We start from the raw sequence: 19,375 nt of genomic DNA on the forward strand, positions 1-19,375 counted from the left end.
ATAGCAAAGTAAATAAACAACAATACAAAAGTCAGGGACAGGCTTGGCTGCATTTGAATTACTTCTAGCACAGGTGCAATCTCGGATGTGTGCGGGGGTGGATTGAGACAGGAGGAGAGAAGAGCCGAGCAGTCACGTTACATTGAAACTCAGCTTGGTATTTCCTCCAGATTTCCTTACATGCGGGCATCAGCTGAAAATTGGGAGGGATCAAAGCAGACGTATTGTTTCACAGAAAGAAACCACAGGGTTGATATTCTTTGTTTTCCTGTCAGGCTATTCTCTAAACTGATGAAGGCATTTCAGTGAGACCAACGCCTAGAATGTTATTCGTTAACACTGCTGCATGGATTAACACCGGGGTCTAGCAAAAGGGGAGTGGGTACAAATCAAGGTGCAGTAAGACCCTCCATTGGACTGAGTATTAGGTGAGTGAGGCCTATCAACAAAGGGGCAGCCTTAGCCTCTAGCCCTGGCACCGTCTCCGTCCTGCTCGCCCTCCAGTTCTCTCTAAGATTTGCTGTCTGGATGGAAAAATCATGATGTTGGGCTGATTAGACTAAATGCAATTTTGCCCTACCAAGCAAGAGGCAAGCCCGGCCTCTCCCCTGTCCATAGTCTCCTAGATACAGGGGGTTGCTTAAACTATCTATCATGCTGGCAGGATTAAAAGGCCAGGCCTGCACAACAGGTCAGCCTGTTCCCAAGTAGATTCCAGAAAACACTTCAGGAAACAACCAGGGTGCATGTCTGTGTTGATTGCCCAGGTAGAGAACAGCTGGTGGTTGTCAATTTCATACAATGCCATGAGAGGTGCTAGTGTGACAAGAGGGGCAGGGAAGAGAAGGCCTGCGACAGAGGCTTTCCATAGGACGCTCCTAAAGATGGACTTTTACTACCCAAGTGCCTGTACCTAGAAAGAGATGGGGAAAGAAGGAGAAGCCCAAAACGCTGCCACAAGGCAGATCATCTGTAGGCTGTGAGCTCTGTGCTGTCTCACAGGTACCTGTTTGGCACGGTCCTTATCCTGGGCTGGCAACACTAAGGCGCAAAGTTATGATAACCACGCAGAGTGACAGTGTTGGGTTGTGCGGGACAGAGATTTTATTGTGCTGGGTATTTGGCATGGTCTGTTAAAGCCCATCTCTAACCACTCAGTGCAGGAACAGGCTGGCTCCCAGCATAAGGTTGCCAACTTTCTAGTCACATAAAACCAAACACCCTTGCCCTGCCCCCCACCCTGCCCCTCCTCTGAGGCCCCACCCCATTCACTCCATCCCTCTGTTGCTCGCTCTCCCCACCCTCACTCGCTCATTTTAACCGGGCTGGCTCAGGGGGTTGGGGTGCAGGAGGGGGTGAGGGCTCCAACTGGGGGTGCTGCCTCTGAGATGGGGCCAGAAATGAGGAGTACAGGGTGTGGAAGGGGGCTCTGGCGCGAGGCAGGGCGTCGGGGTGTGGGAGGAGGTATGGGCTCTGGACTGGGTGTGTCGGTTCTGGGGTGGGACCAGAAATGTGGAGTACATGGTGTGAGAGGGGGCTCCAGCAGCGGGTTGGGATGCGGGAGGGGGTGAGGGCTCTGGGGGATGAGGGTTGGGGAATGAGGGGTTGGGGTGCAGGAGGGAACTCTGGGCTGGGACCGAGGGGTTCGGATGGGGTATCAGGACTGGGGCAGGGGAGGAGAGTCAGGGGTGCAGGCTCCAGGTGGCGCTTACCTCAGGTAGCTCCTGGAAGCAGCAGCATGTTCTGGCTCCGAAGCAGAGGCACGACCAGGCGACTCTGCCCACTGCCCCATCCGCAGGCGCTGCCCCCACAGCTCCCATTGGCCACAGTTCCTGGCCAATGGGCGCTGTGGAGCTGGCACTTGGAGCAGGGGAAGTGTTTGGAGCCCCCTGGCTGCCCCTAGGTGTAGAAACCAGAGGGGGGACATGAAGCTGCTTCTGGGTACCCCACAGTGCCAGGGCTGTCAGCAAGTCTGCCTTCGCCCCGCTGCCCCACCGACCGGACTTTTAACTGCCCGGTCAGCACCACCGCCAGGGATCCCTTTTCGGCCGCCCCGCCCCGCTAGTGCGGTTGGAGCGATTTCAGCAGCACCCGCGATTGCTCCTGCCTCGCGGCGGGGTGGGGTGGCCCTGCGGGGCTGAGGGAGGGTGATACTCAGGGTTTCCCGAGGCGGGCAGCGCCTGGCCGGGGCAGACGAAGGCTGCGCACCCTTGCTTGCGCTCCCTCTTGCCCCGCAGGTGCAGGGTGAGCCGCAGGCCGCCAGCGAAGGCGGGTTTGCGTGTGGCTTTTGGACAGGGGGAGCTTGAGCCAAAGGCCCTTGCAGTCAAGTCCCGCAGTGAACGCCCGGCTTCATTCCCTCCGTGCAGCAGTTCGGGGAAGTGTGGACCCCCCTCCGCCCTTGCCCCACGCCTCGCGGGGCGCTGACAGGCAGCCACTCCCTTGCCTTGGGCTGCTCCAGTCTCGGCGCCCTCCCGCAGGCCGGCGGAGGGCGGGGGGTGCACAACCGGGCTGCCTGCAGGGCCCGGGCCGGAGACGCTGCACGCCTGTAACTCGGCTCCCGCCTGGCCTCTCGCGCTCCACCGGGCGCCTCTGCTCTGGCCGGCTCCGGAGCATGGGGTGCGCGCTGAGCCTGAACTGACTTACCCCGGCAGCCTCTGCGTGGAGCCGAGGAGACAGACGGGGTGTGAGGAACTGGAGCGAGACCGATCCACCTTCCAGATCATTGACTTCGCTGGCGGCTGCCCAGCTGATGTGACCACAGGGAGACGAATAGACACATCGGTCTGCAAACCGATGCCATTGCTGGGCTCATAGCGCCGCTGATTAGCGATCCTGCAGCCCGTGTCTCCGGCTGTCGCCTCGCTGTCTTGCAGGCTCAGAAAAGGCGCACGGCGTAGCCGCTCTCTGGGGCCGCACACAAAGGGCCGTGCGTTTCCGTGGCACCGGGGGCCTGGGGCTGGGCCCCACGTAAAGGACTAAACAGAATCAGGGCGGCACAGACATAGCCCGAGGCTGGTCTCTCTGTTTTTAGGCACATCCCCCACCAGCCCCTCGGCGGCGGTGGAGGCCGGGCTGTGAGGTCAGGCCCCCGCCCCTCTCTGCCCGTGCCCACTGACGCAAAAACCTCAGCTCGCTCGGTCACCTGCCGTCCGGCCTTGAATGAACTGTGATCCCCGCAAGGCGAGGCGGCCCCCCCACCCCCGGGGGGCCAGACACGCGTGGGATCGCCAGCCCGGAGACCCCCCCAGTCAGTTCCTCTGTGCGCCTCAGCCTGCCCCTGTGCCAGCCTCTAGCCTTCAGGTGCCTCCCTCGAGGGGCCGGGTCTTTCTCCCCATTCCCCTCTGAAGCCCCCTGGACACGGCCCGCGTGGGGGGCGCCCTGCTCGGCTCCCGGAGCCAGTCCGGCCGTGCGAAGGGGTCCCATCAACCCCAGCCGGGCCCTGGGCCGGTCCCGCAGCGCCCGAGGCCGATCTCTGCCCAGAGCCAGCGCCTGGCCAAGAGCCGCTGTCAGGCAGCAGCGGCCCCCAGCTCCAGGGGAGTCGTGACTCGCGCACCCCGCCCTCCCCCGCCCCAGGGTACCGGCCTGAGGGCTCCAGCCGGATAAAAGCAGAGCCGCGGCGACCCCCCGTTTGGCCGAGAGACGCGCGGGGTTGACTAGGGAGCGGGTCGGCACCATGGAGAGCGCCTAGCGTCCCTGCCCCACGCCCTCTCCCACTTCCCGCCGCCAGCCCCGTCTCCCCGGCCCCCGGCCCCGCTGCTGCCCGCCTCCTTCTCCCCGGAGCCCCCCGGGAGCGCCAGGCCGCCGCTGCCACTCTCGGCGCCGGCGCACGCTGCCTGGCGCTTGCAGGCGGGGGCACTCCCGCGCCGGGACTCTCCCTCCCACACAGCTCGCTGCAGCTCGCCGGCTCCTAGGCACGGCTGGCAGCTCCGCAGATGGCAACGCCAGGCTCCGGCTTTTGGTCCTTCGGCTCCGAGGAGGGCTCGGGGGAGGCGGAGAACCCCGGCACAGGTAGGAGCGCGGAGCAGCCCTGGCGGGGGATGAGTTCCGCCACCGGCCGCAGGAAAGTTCCCAGCCGCTTCCCGGGATGGGCTCCAGCGCGACCGGCGCCCCGCATCCCATTCCCTGCCTGCAGCCACGCGGGCTGGAGACCAGCTGGGCCAGTTCGCCCCGGTCCGTGCTGACCAGCAACAGAGCGCGCACGTGGATGCGGATGCGGCAACAAATAACCACCATGGGATACTCCACATACCACCCAGGGCAGCGCTGGCAAAGGGAAACGCAGCCGTCCCAGCTGCCCTCGGACTTCGCAAGGGACTCGGGACCCAGGGCTGGGTTGCAGGGCAGCTTTATTGTAAAGCCTTTGCTGCAGCTAGATCTGGACTAAGGTGCCGCAGGATTCTCCAGGGCAGGAAGGAGCGACGCCAACATAAACCTGAGTCTACTCCAGGGGGCCTTCTACCTGGCTGGGCGGGGGGCGGGGGGGGATCTCTTTGGGGCGGGAGAGGAAGGGGAGAGGGAGGGGAAGGGTTGTGCTGTCTTGGGGGATATTAAGAAAGTCATATTCTGTGTCACCCGGAAAGTGTTTGCTCTTCGAGTTCTGAAAGTTAGACAGGAGGGACAGTTCCCACCCAGGCATCCAGCCTGGAGCGACCAGGGCACTGGAGCCACGCCGTTTCCGAGATGATCCTAAAGATACACCCCAGATAATGCACACAGCCCTTTTTCTCTTCCAGCAAAAGCGTGGTGTCAGGCTGCCCAGAAGTTTACAGGAGGAATTGGAACCAAACTCTGCGGTAAGCGGGGGAAACCGGTGGTAGCAAATTGCAGGGAAATGGTCAAGAAGCAAAAAAGAACTCGCAGCGCCCTGCGGGATTCGCGGGTTCCTTTGTGCTGGCCGAGAGGGTGAGCGGACCGCGGCGGGGGCTGCAGTCCGGTCCCTGGGTTTTCACAGCCCATGTATTTAGGCTGCGTCTTTTGTGTCATCGTTAGCTTTGCTGTATGGGGATGGAGAAAAGCCCACGGAAACCGGGGCGAAGGAGGAGCTGGACTCCGCGGAGAAGACACCGGCCTGTACCTGCACCAACAAGCCCTGTAGCTGCCAGAAAGCGGATATTAATTATGCATTTTTACACTCAACAGGTAACGATACCGCGTGCGTGTGCTTGAAAGTAGGTATGGAAAGCCTCCGACTTCCCAGCTGCTCGGGCTTTCACAGACCACCGTGACCCTAGGCGCAGACCTTGCTCGTACACACAAGGGGTGGAGACCCACAGACGAGCTAAATGATAGCGGGTGGATTCTCAGGGCTACTCTAGGAAGGAAGGTTTCGGACGGGGCTATTTGGATAGCACAGACACTGGGATTAAATACACCAGAGATATAGCTCCAAATAAACCCAGTATTGCTCTTCGGAGCTAGTTCTAAGCGCCAGCCATCGGGCCTGCCTGGGCTTGCTGTGAAGAAGGGTTTCCCTCTTCCACTCCGGACTGCGGGGTGATCTAAAGATGGCAAACTTTTCTCACACACCAGTGAGATATGCGGACTGGCTTGGCCTCTCAGCTGCGCTGCCCGAGGAAGAATGAAGGCAGCTTTTGTTGAGAAACACGAAGCCATGACAGGCGAGCACGATTTTTAATTCCGGCCATTCTTGCCATATTAATGAATGGACAGCTCGGTCCTTCTGCTCCAGTCAATACCCCAGGCCCCAAGGGGAATGTGCTGGTGAGAAATGGTCCCATTCGAAATGGTCCCATTCGAGAAATGGTCCCGCAGGTTCCCTTCTCCTGGCCCAGGGGCAACAAGCAGCCTTGACAATCTCCTACATATTTAACCGCTACAGGGCTACAAAGATACAGTCAGAAGAAATAGGGATTTCCCTTAGCGCTCTGTGCGGCACGGGCCTGCACAATTCAGTTTAAATAAAGATACAAATATATATGAATAAATAAACATCTGAATAAATCAGAGCATAACATGTGATTTCACGGAAAGGCACTCAAACATCACTAAGGTATTGCAACCCTCCCATTTGACCAAACACAAAAAAGCTGTGTTTAGTGTGATGCACTTCTGGGTCTTCCACGTGTATCATTTGCAGTATTTACCTATTTCCCCCTGAAACTCTTTTCATTATTTCTTTTCCTTTCTTTTTTCAATGTTTTTAAAGTTGGTCAGAAAATGCATTTTTCTACACATATTTCTAGTTAACAACAAATTTAGAGCTTGACCATATCTCCTAGAAAAAATATTTTTGAAATAAGAGCCCCATCGGATTGCTTACCAAATCAAAAACCCGATCCTCCGCTCATTGAAGTCAATAGAAAAGCCCTAAAGTCAGTGGGGGCGAGATTGTGTCAAAAATCTATACATTAAACAATAAACTGGAGCTAACATTTTATGTATTCCCCCCCTCCCCCCTCAGATCTTCTGCCAGCGTGCAATGGGGAAATAACAACTCTGTCTTTCCTACAAGATGTTATGGATATTTTGCTTCAGTATGTGGTGAAAAGTTTTGATAGATCAACAAAGGTTATCGATTTCCATTATCCAAATGAGCTTCTACAGGAACATAACTGGGAACTGGCAGACCGACCACAGACCTTGGAAGAAATTTTGTTGAACTGCAGAACAACTCTAAAATATGCCATCAAAACAGGTAACAGGCATGCTCAGATACTATCGTGTGATTTTTTTTACTATTTTTTTTTTTAAACTATCACTTGCTGATCCTTGGAAAGTCAGTGAAGCTAAGATAGCATATTTCCCTGTGTGGCTTTAAGCAGCTATTGTAATTTGTAAATACATAACAGTCGATAAAAGAAAGAAAGAAAACTATTTATTGGAGCTATTAATATTTTCCTACGTGAAATGTACAGTGTTATAGTTTAAGTACAACAATATACATTCTTCCTTAGTCAAATGCATGTCCCTGCCAAAGGTGGAACCTGTATGTATCAGTCGCTACGGAATAGCATTCTCCCACCTCTGTAGCTCTTTTAGCACTTACTTTTTACACCGAGCACATTTTGGGTCCCCGTCATCCATTCTTTACGCTCTTCCATCCTAACCCGCTAATGGGGACCAAATTCAGCGCTCGGTTACAACGGTATGAATTCGGAGCTAAACAAATGTAAATCCGAATTTACACCGACGTGGCAGAATCCACTCCCTGAGTTCTCAGTTCATAAGGCATGCAGGATGGGGCCCCTGAAGCAGAGATTTATCGCTACTCCCCCAAGCCAGCACTGCTAAGAAGAAAGTGTTACCGTTGACCGGTGGGGTGAGGAGAAAAGAAGCAATTAATTAATTTGTCCACTAAAATTGCCATGAGAACCACACTAAATGGAAGTTCTGGGCAGACAGCTGTGTGCTGAGGGCGATGTTATTTATACAAAAGGCCACTAACTCTCCTGTGTGCCCAGTGGATCGAGATAGCCCTTTGCATCAGATAGCCCTGGCTTTGAGTTCCGCATCTCCAGTGTCTAAAAAAGCTGGACGCGGAGAATGAACAGTCCCGGTTCCCGGAGAACGCGATCTGGCTGCCCGCTCCTGGGCTCGGTGTAACAATAGGAGAATCTGGCGCAGTGGAACGCAGAAAACAAGGTTTTCCCACTGGGTTCTAAGCATGAGAAATAGGAGCTTGTTTAATGGCTATTTTTGTTATTGTCATGACCAAAAAATATGCCAATGAATTCTGATCTGTCCAGAGACAGCACCATTTGTCCCTGCTCATGTCGTTATTATCTCCACTTAGGCAATCTGCCGCATGGAAATGATAATCTCAGTGATGCTAAACGGAATTCAGCAAATTCGTATATGGACCCATTTAATTAAATTCCCACGGAATAAACCGAAAACAGAGAGCTGCCTTTAGCCTCTCTTATGCTGTTATTTAACAGAGCCGTTTGTGGAGAAAACAAGGGTTCAGGAAGCTCCCACTGGGCATTTGAATTGCTGGGGAAATATTTTTAAATAGCATAAATCCTTTCAAAATGTGGGTCCAAAATCTGAAGGAGACGATAATGTGATGTGCAGATCGGCTGCTCAGACTCTGCGGGAAACACGGCTTGTTGCCTTTTAACAAATCCAGTGGGGTGGAATAGACCCGAACCTGATCCATTGGAGTCTTTGGCAAAACTCCCATTGACTTCAAAGGGACAGGGTCGGCCCCGTGTTTTTACTATTTGATTCTGATGTTACCAAAGCTTCCCTAAAAAGAGCCGGGCGGCATACATAGGAAATAATTGAAGTCGTTACATTTGGTGGAACTCCTGGTCCGATGTCTCAATATGGCATAGGGAACAAATATTTTAACTGGATTAGATCAAACACTTTAGGATAGGATTTGTTAGGCTCACTCTGCTGATACATAGGTGCAATTTGCATTACGCTTCAGTGCATATCGACGCAATAAAATTACTGCGAAGCGCGCACATACAAATCCTTCAAAATAATGTTACTGTTTCTGTTGTGCCATATAAATGTGGGGACATTTTCCCGTTTGTAATTAAAATAGACAGAAGAATGATACTTTAAATGATATTTTAAAAGTTCAAATGACTGCAGTGACCATTTTAAAAGTTAAAGCATTTTTTAAAAAATTAAAAATAAAGCTGTTTGCTCGGGCTTCTTTTAGTTTCACCAGCAAGTGGTCAAGCTGGTACCCTGGTTTTACAAGAAAACTGGAGCAAGGGACTGCAACTCCAGACACACTTTGTGTGTGATTATATTTTAAATGGTGCCTGAAAGAAATATGATGCATTGGCCCAGGGCTCTCCATGTCCAGTCAGTATCTCTCATCAGGCGTGTCGTACCCTCTGGATTCTTCCAAAAGGTCCGGCACGCCGGAGCAGCCGCATGACCCTGGCAGCGAGATGTCGTTCGCACGTTTCACGTGTCCATGCCTGTATTGTTATGACCTGGCTCGTTTGAATGGTCATGCTAGTTAGCCTCTTCAAACCAGGGTCATTTCGCTGCTATTGGTAGGAGCTAGTGCACAGGAATCTCAGGCTGGCGCTACGTTTGCACCAAAGCCTTGTCCGTGTGTGATGCGCTTGGAGTCGTACGCCGGGTTGCAGTTGCAGGGGAACGGGTCGCTGTGCCATGACCCCAGGGTGTGAAAAACAGCGCGTCTGACAGCCCTGGGCAGTATCAGGCCACTGCCGAGCGCGCGGCTGGGCTTGGAAACAGAAACTTGCCGGAGTGTTTGTCCTGCCTCTGGCCTGGCCCAGCAGCGCCCCGGAGAAACAGTCTCCAGTGTACCTCTCCGGGCGTAATAAACACAGGCACCGGCCCCCGCTCAGCCTCGGCACAGAGCGCCCCGTGGCAGCGCACCGGGCAGTCCGAGCGGCGCACGCGCTTCGCTCCAGTGCGCGTTCTGCTCGGGGTGCAGGAGCCCAGGCCTGGCCGCCGGACGCGGCTCGGCTCGCTCGGAACCGGATCCCGACGCTTCCGACCCGAGCCTCAGAGCCCGTTTGCTCCGCTGGGGAGACCGCCTGCCCGCCTCCCTGCTCAGCCCCGCCCGCCAGCCTGGCAGATCAGGGACAGCCAGGCTCCCGGCGTGGGCTCCTCTGTCTTGCTCACCGCAGGAGCCGTGTATTTTAGCAGCCGCCGCTTGGCAGAGAGGGTTCAAAACACCTGCTCCCAGCTGCTGGGTCAATGTAGAATGCGATCCTTGAGCCAATGCCCTGAAGCCGCCTTGGGATCTTTCTCTAAGCGGAGGCGACGTGCTTGCTAATGGATCCGAGGAAACAATTGGTAATAAACTATTGAATTAATCAATGGAGCCTGCTATCCTGCGGCCAGCTCAGGTTTCCCAGGCTTTAGTCCTGGGAAAGCAAATTTGGCTCTTCTCCCGTTGTTTACTCTATGGGCTGATTATCAATATTAAAAAGTCACCGTGTATTGCTTAATTGCGATTGGTTAGATATGTCACGTGGTATTTCCCCCTGCTTCTTGACTGGGTAAGTGCGTCGGTACAGGTGCGTCTGGTCCGAACGCTTATGTTTGTTCAATTAAACTTCAGCTTCTGGGGACACTGGTGTATGCAGCGTTGCAATTCATTTCCGGAGTTTGCTGGAGTTTTAAAAGTAGTGGAAATTCCAGACAGTGAGCAGACTAAGGACTAGTCACTAGTGTTCGTCCAGCATTGCTTTTGGTCAGTGCTGTTTGCTAGTTAGCAGGTAGGAAATACAGAAGGTTCATGAAGGTGGCCAGAGCAGACTGATTGACAAAGCTGAACGAATACCAATGGCTTTTGTGTGTGTGTAGCTATTGAAAATACAGTTAGTATTAGAGGGCAACAGAAAACTGTAAATAAATAACAGAGAATGCAAAGGGCGAAAGAGCTGCCAGCTGGGGATGTCAGTGCTCTGGGGTTATGTTGCTGGCTTTGGCTGTGGCTCACTGTGTTACCATGGGCACATCACTTACATCAATTTGTCCGTCTGTAAGATTAGGATAGTACTGGGACTTCCCTATTTCACAGGTGTGCGTTGCAGCTTGATTAGTGTCTGCAGAGAAATATGTCCAAATTATCTATTTTTAAATTAATAAATCCAGCAGACAGTGGTATTCTCCTGTTTCCCCTTGAACCCACCCCAGATTTGGATTGCTTTTAGTCCCCTCCTCCTTCAGTTAGTTGCAAAACAATGTTGATAGTCGTGCACTGAGGCAGGAGAGCACTATTCTACCGCTTTTTCCTAATTCCTCAAGCAAGATCTGCTTTTTGGTCATGTGGGTTCCACAGGTTTAAATGAGGGTAGAGTTTATTTCAGCCGTCCAATAGGGTGAAAGAACTTTACAGTCTCTCTAGGACCTTAAGCAGTCCCAATAATGGAGAAATCCAAGCGTCTATAATTAGAGTCAGATTATCTCCTCTCCTGTTATACGCGGAGAGCAGGGCCCAAATTTTGCTGAAGCCATGGTGAGTGAAAGCATCATTCTCCCTGCCCCCCAGGATATCCCTGTGAGAAGGCTGTATGCATGCAGGACTCTGTGGTTTTGAAGGGAGTGTGGGTGAGCCAGCACCCGGTAGAACTCTGGAAGATCCTGTCTCTGCAGCATCACCCCCTGACAACCTGTGGGAATTTCCCCAGGTCCCTAAATAAGTGAAATAACTAAATAAGTTCTGTCAGTGCAACTTACAGAACATCCTGTTCCACGCTATCAGACATCGACAAAGGGCAGGGGTTGTTTGGCCCAGCTGTGGACGAGGAAAAGGTTGAGCACATGGTTCCTCAGGGAGCTGTGCTGCTATGGGAGACTGGAGATAGGGATTGGCAGGAGACACTGGTCTCTGCAGAAATGCACCAGAACTCTGTTATTCCGCAGGATTTCCCCATAGACTCCCAGCTGGACCCCCATGGGGTTTCCCAGACTTTCCGTGAGTTTTCCTGAGGGAGGACATGATTTGACCCTTAATGTTGAAAGCTACCACAGAATAGCACATCTTTGCTGAGGCGGGAATTCACTTGTTGGCGGAGAGCCTGAGCAAGGTCCTCCCACATTGCTGAATATCTGTGGTATCCTTGTGTGACTGGAGCCATAATGGGGAGTTCCGAAGCCCCCTGAGCATTAGGGGGATAGGCTCTGTGCCAGCTGCAAAGATAGAGGGAAGCATTGATGATTGACCAGAGAAAGGGGTCATGGATCTGTACCAATGGATCATGGTCATGTACCAAGGGTCAGCAATCCTTGCATAGAAGGTGTGGGCTGCTATGTCCCTGGATTATGGGATGGGAGGAACTGGATTTTGTTTCCAACTACCAATCCACGCTTACTTCCAGCCACAAAGCCCAGTTACTCAGCCTTTGTGTGCTGTGAGCTGGGGGGGCATGTGGGTAATTCTCGGCACAATTCTTTTAGCCATGTGTATGTGCCTGATAACAGACCACAAGAGACTAGGAGATAAGTTTTCTCTTGTTTTTTGTTTGCATTTCCTCAATCACCCTGTTGTATTTTATGTTTCCCATGTGGTCGGTACCAGTCTGCAGTCCTTGGGTTAGGACAGGTGTTTTCTAAGCAGGAATGCTTTGCTTTGAATGAGATGATATTTACATAATTGTTAATCTTTCAAAATTCTTGCTGGTAGCAAAGCCATGTAACTCTAAACAGGAGGGCAGGACATGACTAGTCAAGTGAGCTCTAATGAGTTATTTGTATTCCCAGTTTTAATAGCTCTGGGCATATTTTTGAAATAAAATATCTGACAGGAGGTTAGAAAAATCCAGAAGTCGGCGAGAGAAATCTTGTAAATGGACTACTCAGCCCACTGAATATATTTTCACACATCATTCCGATATAGCAGCAATGTTCCCTTTCGTCAGGTTTATTTAAAATCACAATTACTAGGAAGCTCTGTTATTTATAATTGTATTCTGACAGTGAAGAAATGCCCAGTATTACCATAGTCCATGCCATATTTGCACAATCATCAGCCTCTGAGTCATGTTCAAAGCAGTCAGCAAAGTGTTCCATTTTCTCATTTTGCCCTGTCTTTTATAATCATTAGCCATTCATCACTGATGTTGTTATAAGCAGTGGCAAGCACCTCAGATGGTGTGCTGTGCATGCCTTTCAAATGTAGCCCAAGCAAAAGCACAGTCAGTGACAACATGTGACACACATGCAGGGGCAAATAGCTATTTGAGTGCAGCAGCATCATGCTAATTTTCAATACAAATGGCAAGAGCAATAGAAAATGATAGAATTTATAATTCCTAGCTCTACTTCATTGTTCCTGTTTTACTTATTTTGAAATAAGAAAGGGGAAAATAATCTCCCCATTACAAAAGATCTGTTGTTGTTGTGTTTCACACATTGATGATGCTTGTCCATTGTGTAAAAATCCTGAGATAAATACACCAATCAGTATTGAGCAATTTCATTCTGCTTCCTCAGACTTCTGATACATTTTTTCCATTTTATGCAGGGCATCCTCGATATTTCAATCAACTTTCAACTGGATTGGACATGGTTGGATTAGCTGCAGACTGGCTGACATCAACAGCAAATACTAATATGTAAGTAGCTGAATTTGCCACTATCATTATCTAGGCTAATTTTAAAATTAGATTCCGCAGTATTTGCTGTAGCTGTAGGTAAAAGAAAGCCTTTTATGTGAAACTAGCAGGAAAATCATTTGTCTGCCTTTTAAATTTTAATACAGCCAGCATGTTATTTTAAAACTGTTTTGTATGTTGTCGCCCATAAAAAAAATTCATCACATAAATAAAATGACAGCTCTGATAAAACTCCTGCAAATGAAAGGAGAAATAGTTTTGTATTTTGCAAACATAAATAAGTAAAATGTGAAATGGAAACACAAACAGCTGTTGTTATATAAATAGACTTGCTTATCAAAGAACCCAACCTTGCAATCCGGACTCCGGTGGGTTAGTGCCATTGGTTTCAGTGGGACGAGCCAAGTGGCGAAGGGCTGCAGGGTCAGCCCCAAAGTTTATTTCTAAGGCTCCAGGCCTACAAAGTGTGGTATGCTCACGATTTTCTTTGTGCACTGTGTTCCATTGACTTTATTTGCATGTGACGTGAAAGGCCTTGTTCTGGTCAATAGCCCTTGAACGCATGGTAATAATGTGAGCCCCTGTCCTGCAGGAAGCTGAGCAAGCTCCACTCCTGCTGAAGTCAATGGGAGCAGAGTCCTCCGCACCTCACAGGCATGGGGTTCTAAACAGTTAAACTTCAAGGCAGAAAGAAAGTAATCAAATATACTGCAAAATATAGTTCTCTGCACTGTATGCTTGTACAGTATATATACATAATATGGATGCAGGGTTTGACAATGGAAACAATTGTGTAGATATTTTAAGTAGTAAATTAATGTTTTAAATAAAAAGAATAAAATATGGCCATTACTACATTTCAGGTTCACCTATGAAATTGCTCCAGTGTTTGTACTTTTGGAATATGTCACGCTAAGGAAAATGAGAGAAATGATTGGCTGGCCAGGGGGCTGTGGCGATGGGATATTTTCACCTGGTATATGACATTTCAAGCTTTCTTTGTGTTTCAGACTATACTGTGACAGACCTCAGAACTAATCTAGCTAAAGAGTCAATACAGTGAAATCCACAGTTTCAAGAGGTCACTCACTAATAACAACCGCTGTCCTCTGTTGGATAAAAGTACTGCATATTTATGAAATTCAGGGATGTGATTATTAGGGATTTTAATGTCTGTCACTGTTGAATACTCCCTTCAAGCAAATTATGCTGCATTATGAACAGCAATAGTGGTACATGGAAAACATAATCGGAAGAGACATTTGCCCTGCAGTTCTGCTATGGTCCTACTTCCTTATGGATTACATAAAATAAAATAATATAGTATTACTAATGAGACAGAGAAACACTCTGATGCCCTCCATCATTACAGTAGAAATTTAAGTGAGCAGGAAAATGTAGCATCCCTATCAGTAAATACAAAGCCTGGCCAAGATCCTGCAAATCCTTATGTATACGAATAATTTTACACAGGTGAGTTGTCCTATTGAGTTCCATGGGACTGCTCATGTGAGTAGTTATTCAAGTGTGCAAGTGCTTGCAGGATCAGAGCCCTAGCTTCTTCGAGGCAAATCAATAAGTCAAGAAATGAGTATGATTAACTATAGAGGAATCATTGTCAGTGCCAAGCACTATTTCCCTGAGACGTCTCATATTTTCAGCATGCCATTTAATCTTTTGCATTACACTCTTCTTCACTTCCCATTTTACTCTGAAACTTTATTATTTAAAATTACGTATGTAATTATCTCCCAAAGCTACAGAAACTATCCAAAAAAGGGAGAAAGACTTAGCACCGTATAGATTACCTTTGTCAATTTCACAACAACAGCATGACCTCTGGGGGAGGAATCTGGTCTGGAAAGAAAGGTTCAGTGGCCTCACGGGGTTGCGGGGGGGGGGAAAGATGTTTTGACTATCACCCGATGAGTAGACTGCACAGCTAATCATCACAGGTATTTCTGAGCCCCCCCACGTACACTGAGTGTGAAGTTCATTCCTGTGCAGAGGACCAGTGCAAAGCCCACCTCACATGCCACTCAAGAGGGCTTAAGTAGGCTCTTGGGCCTTGTTCCGGCCCTTTGCTCAGGGGTGAATTTCAAACATAGTGAGAGCGGGAAATTTATATTACTTATTATTAATGAGCATTTAAATAGCACTATATGAATCTGACCTAATTCCTACTGAAGCAGGGGGAGTTTTGTTCCATAATGCACAAGGACCTGCTGCTGTTCGTGGGTATTATTGTGCCTGCTCACAGCCAAAGCACTTCACATACAGAATGTGAAAACCAGAAGGGGGTTAAGTAGGCAAAGTGAGAGACTGTAAACTGCAGTGCGATCAGCAATAGTGTACAGATAGGAGCAATTCCTTGATTACACTATCGTCACTTTCCTTCTCCTGACATAAGGAGGGAGGCCTGGATTGTGCCTTGCTGAAAGTCAATATTATACATGGCTCTATAGCTATTTGTAGACTATGGGTCAAATTCAGCCTGGACTATGTTGGTTCAATTCCCATGGAAGACTCTGGACCAAACCAACTGTAGTGTAATTTACATGTTGGATGTTAAGGTGGTCAGAGAATGAGTATAAGTGTTAAAGATGTGTAGCTTGCACTGATTTGACATTCGGTGGGTTAGCAAAGCAAGTGTAACATTCAGCAAGTGGCAAATGAGGTGGATTAGCAATCAAAAAGAGGGTATTATTTGTTTTGTTTGTATCATGGTAGTGCCTGGAGGCTCCAATCAAGCTCATGGCCTTGTTGTATGAGGCACTGTGCAAACATACAGTGAGAGACAAGTCCCTGCCCCAAAGATCTTACAATCTAAATAGAAAAGACAGACAAAGAATGAGAGGGGAAACGGAGGCACAGAGTGGTGAAGTAACTTGCCCAGGTCTGTCGCAAAGTTGAGAACAGAAGGCCATTAGACAATGCTGCCTCCTCTAAGACAAGCAAAGATAAGATGAAGCAAAGGGAATCTGCAACCAGGTACCACTTAAACCCACTCACGTCTATTTTCTGACCAACTTTACACTCAATGTGCAACTTACACCATTGTTTATATCACATCTGAATTTGTCTCATTGCCTCTAAAAGCTTCCTCTAGGTTAGAGGATTTCACCATGTCATGGTGCCATACTAGTTAACAGTATGTCCTACTAACTAGCTGTATTCTGCTACTCTAGGTTTCATTTGTGGGGTGCTCATTGTTTCTGCTTTGCATACAATCCCTTCTTCTACACCTGAGATATACTGTATGGTTGTGTTTGCCTTTTAGCTAATTGTTCTCTGCACAGCACTACTAATCAGGAGGTGGCACGAAGAAAAATGCTGTCTCTGATTAGGGAGTTATTGAGGCTGTGTGTACAGTGTTTGCATTCACAATTAGAGCTGGCCAGGAATTTTCTGATGAAATATTTTTGCATCAGAAAACATTGAGTAGTCAAAACCAAAACTGCTTGTGGGAAAGGATCAGTATTGATGAATTTCCTGATTTGAGAAATAATTGGAAAAAAGTTTTGTAATTGTCAAAACAAGACACTTCAACACTTTCAAAACAAAAAGTTTCATTTTTCAGTGTGAAACAATGTTTTGTTTTAAAATTTTTGTTAATTTGCATCAAAAAAGATTTTAAAATGTAAAAGGTCAAAACTGAAAAGAAAAATTTCCGTTGATCTGATCTAATTTTTTTTTTTCTGATGATCTGGTCTCAAAATGTTTTAAGATTTCACTTTTTTTTTTTTCCATGATTCAGGATGGAAAAAATTTTGAAATCTCGAAAATTCTTGTGGGGTAGGAAAACCATTTCCCACCAAGCTTTTAATCACAACTAATAAAACAACTTTATAGAGTCTAAAGACTTTCTTTAATTGTTCAAACTACATGATGGAGCAGCCCTGCTGGAGTGTAAAGAAGCCTAGTACAGAAAAGAGGATTAATAGCAATACTGCTTGGACAGTACAAGCCAATGGACAAGGCAATACCGATGTGGATGGTAATTAGGCATATCCTTATTGCTAGATTAAAAGAGTAGCACATTTAGGTACAGGGCCTGTTTCAGTTATGAAGTCTGGTAGGTGGTTATTTGAGGTGGAGTGACCCACAAAACATACACCCAGCTGGAGAAATCTTGGCCCCATTGAAGTCAGTGGAAGTGTTGCCATTGATTTCAGTGGGGCCAGGATTTCACCAAATGGGTCAAATTCTGGAAATATGCCGTTTAGCCACAAAAACAAGGCAGCACCCCTATGTATAGTCCTCCTATGTCCAAAATAGGAATCTTCCTTCCCTGTGCAGAGGAGAAACTAGCTTCAGGGGAAAAGGAGGAGTTGTGGGTAGGGGCTCCACAATCCCTGGTTTTATGGAATGCACATATACACACTGGTCATCTGGAATATAGTCTTGTATCATTCATATATGATTTCTGATCAGAGCAGATTACTTGTTTATACTGTAATTCACACTTCTTAAGAAGCAGTAGTTACTGTGCCAGATCTGCTTGTTTCGGCAATAGTCAAAACCATCTTTGTCTTTTTCTCTATGTCAGAGTACTGTACCATCCCCTTTTAGTTCTAATCCCTGCATCTCCAAATGAAAGAATAGTTTTTATATAAAGCTCTCACTGCTGTGAAGAAAAGTCTCTAACTCTATCCATTCTCTGCAATTGACCATATACAGACCTGATTTTGAGCTGTACTTTTGCAGGTGTCTTTGGCACCCACAATTAATTATGGGCATAAAAATGTGTCTGCAAAAATGAGAGCCTAGGCTGAGGCCCATTAATAAATGTAATTCTAAATGGCTAAACAATAAAGGGAGTGATAGAAACAGTCCGTTGATGTAGGAACTCCTACATTCTAAACTTGGTGTTGACACTAATTCCATTTGTTGCCTTAGACAAGTTATTTAGACCAAATTTCTAAGACTCAGCTGCCTTAATTTAGGCATATAATTCTACAGTTAGGCAACTGAATACTTTAGGCATGTAAATTTGGCCTTAACCTCCCTGCTTCAATTTCTTCGTTTGTAACAATGAGCATTAAAATACCTACATACCTCACAATGGGTTGTAAAGAATAAATCATTTACAAGCCTGCTTCTGCTCTCACACCGGTTTGATAGCGGTGCAACTCCATTGACTTCAGTGGAGCTAATCTTAATTTACACCAGTGCAAGTGAGATCAGAATGAAATTCACGTCTTATAAAGACTGAAGATTAGTCTTAATTTAAAGAAAAACCCTAAACTAGAGTACCAGTTAGAAAGGGAGATACAAGCACAATTCTTGGCATACAGTGGAATAGTATACATAACTCCTTGTGCACTGTAACAAAAAGAAAAAGCCAAAACAATGTGAAATTTACCAGACAAAGCTCCAGCTGGTGTAATGTGATGTAACTCCATTGAAGTCAATGGAGTTACCCTGATTTACACTTGCTTACAATCTGCCCCACCATTTTTAAACCTAAAACATAACAATTAAGCAGATACAGAACTATTGTAAAACCTGCAGCCGGGGTGCATTATATCCTATAGTAACAATGGATTGTTAGGCTATATCCAGGCTATATATATATCTTGCTGAACTACAGGTCCATTTTACCGAGCTTTTAAAAAGAAAAGAAACTGAAGAGCACCCTTTTACTGTGTTTCTTGTGTCTAAATTGTTTAATCTAAGCATTAGCAACTGAATTCTGTAGATCAAAACATAGTTCAGCTCTAGACAAGGTGTATCAATCTGACACTTGAAACTGATATTTTTAATCAATGTATGAAAATGATTTTGATAGAATATTGTTAGAGAAATTTAATCCCTCCCCATCCCCCAACCCCACTGTGGAAAAAAAAATCCTTTCAGAGGGCAGGGTTGGGAATAGATTTTAAAATAAAAAAAGCAATTGTTGGACTGATGTTCTTTTCTTTTCTTTTCTTTTCTTTTCTTTTCTTTTCTTTTCTTTTCTTTTCTTTTCTTTTCTTCTTTTTCTGGTTGCCCTAATGCTTTGACCTGGTGGTATATCCAGGACACTGGATTTGGGACAGATGCTGGAGTCTTTGAGGGCAGAGAGTATGTCTCTCTTATGTGCCACTTGGCAACTTTCCCTGTGGTGGTTTACACGTTGAAAGAGGCCCTTTGCCTTCTCACATATGGGGTCAGAGCATCACATAAGAATACAAATTAGCAGCATGTGCAACTGTTCTTAGGAAAGAGATGGATATGTTTGGAGAATGGGGGGAAGTGGCACCCAGGAATGGGGAGAGGGCAGAAACCCCATTTTGGCCAGCTTAACTTTTCACATGCGTCCTTACCTTGGGGCGTGGGAGGGGTGTTAATAGATCCATTTGGTCTATGCC

General features: G+C 47.9%; 1 protein-coding gene across 4 annotated transcripts in view; it reads left to right on the forward strand.

Annotated features, from left to right (window-relative positions):
• Positions 1 to 3,364: 3,364 nt before the first annotated feature.
• GAD2 (glutamate decarboxylase 2) overlaps positions 3,365 to 19,375 on the forward strand; it is a 53,328-nt gene continuing 37,317 nt past the window's right edge. Inside the window, exons 1-6 of one of the 4 annotated variants that reach the window (XM_037890868.2) lie at positions 3,365 to 4,008; positions 4,734 to 4,793; positions 4,990 to 5,139; positions 6,422 to 6,655; positions 12,932 to 13,022; positions 13,886 to 13,998. In XM_037890868.2, the coding sequence (XP_037746796.1) occupies positions 3,933 to 4,008; positions 4,734 to 4,793; positions 4,990 to 5,139; positions 6,422 to 6,655; positions 12,932 to 13,022; positions 13,886 to 13,998 (724 nt within the window). In that variant the 5' untranslated portion in view covers positions 3,365 to 3,932. Of the gene's footprint in view, positions 4,009 to 4,733; positions 4,794 to 4,989; positions 5,140 to 6,421; positions 6,656 to 9,731; positions 9,757 to 12,931; positions 13,023 to 13,885; positions 13,999 to 19,375 lie in introns of those variants that run through there. The other 3 variants (XM_043541356.1, XM_043541357.1, XM_043541358.1) reach the window with 3 other exon arrangements.

The sequence above is a fragment of the Chelonia mydas genome, chromosome 2 (genome assembly GCF_015237465.2).
Source record: "Chelonia mydas isolate rCheMyd1 chromosome 2, rCheMyd1.pri.v2, whole genome shotgun sequence".
Lineage (NCBI taxonomy): Eukaryota > Metazoa > Chordata > Testudines > Cheloniidae > Chelonia > Chelonia mydas.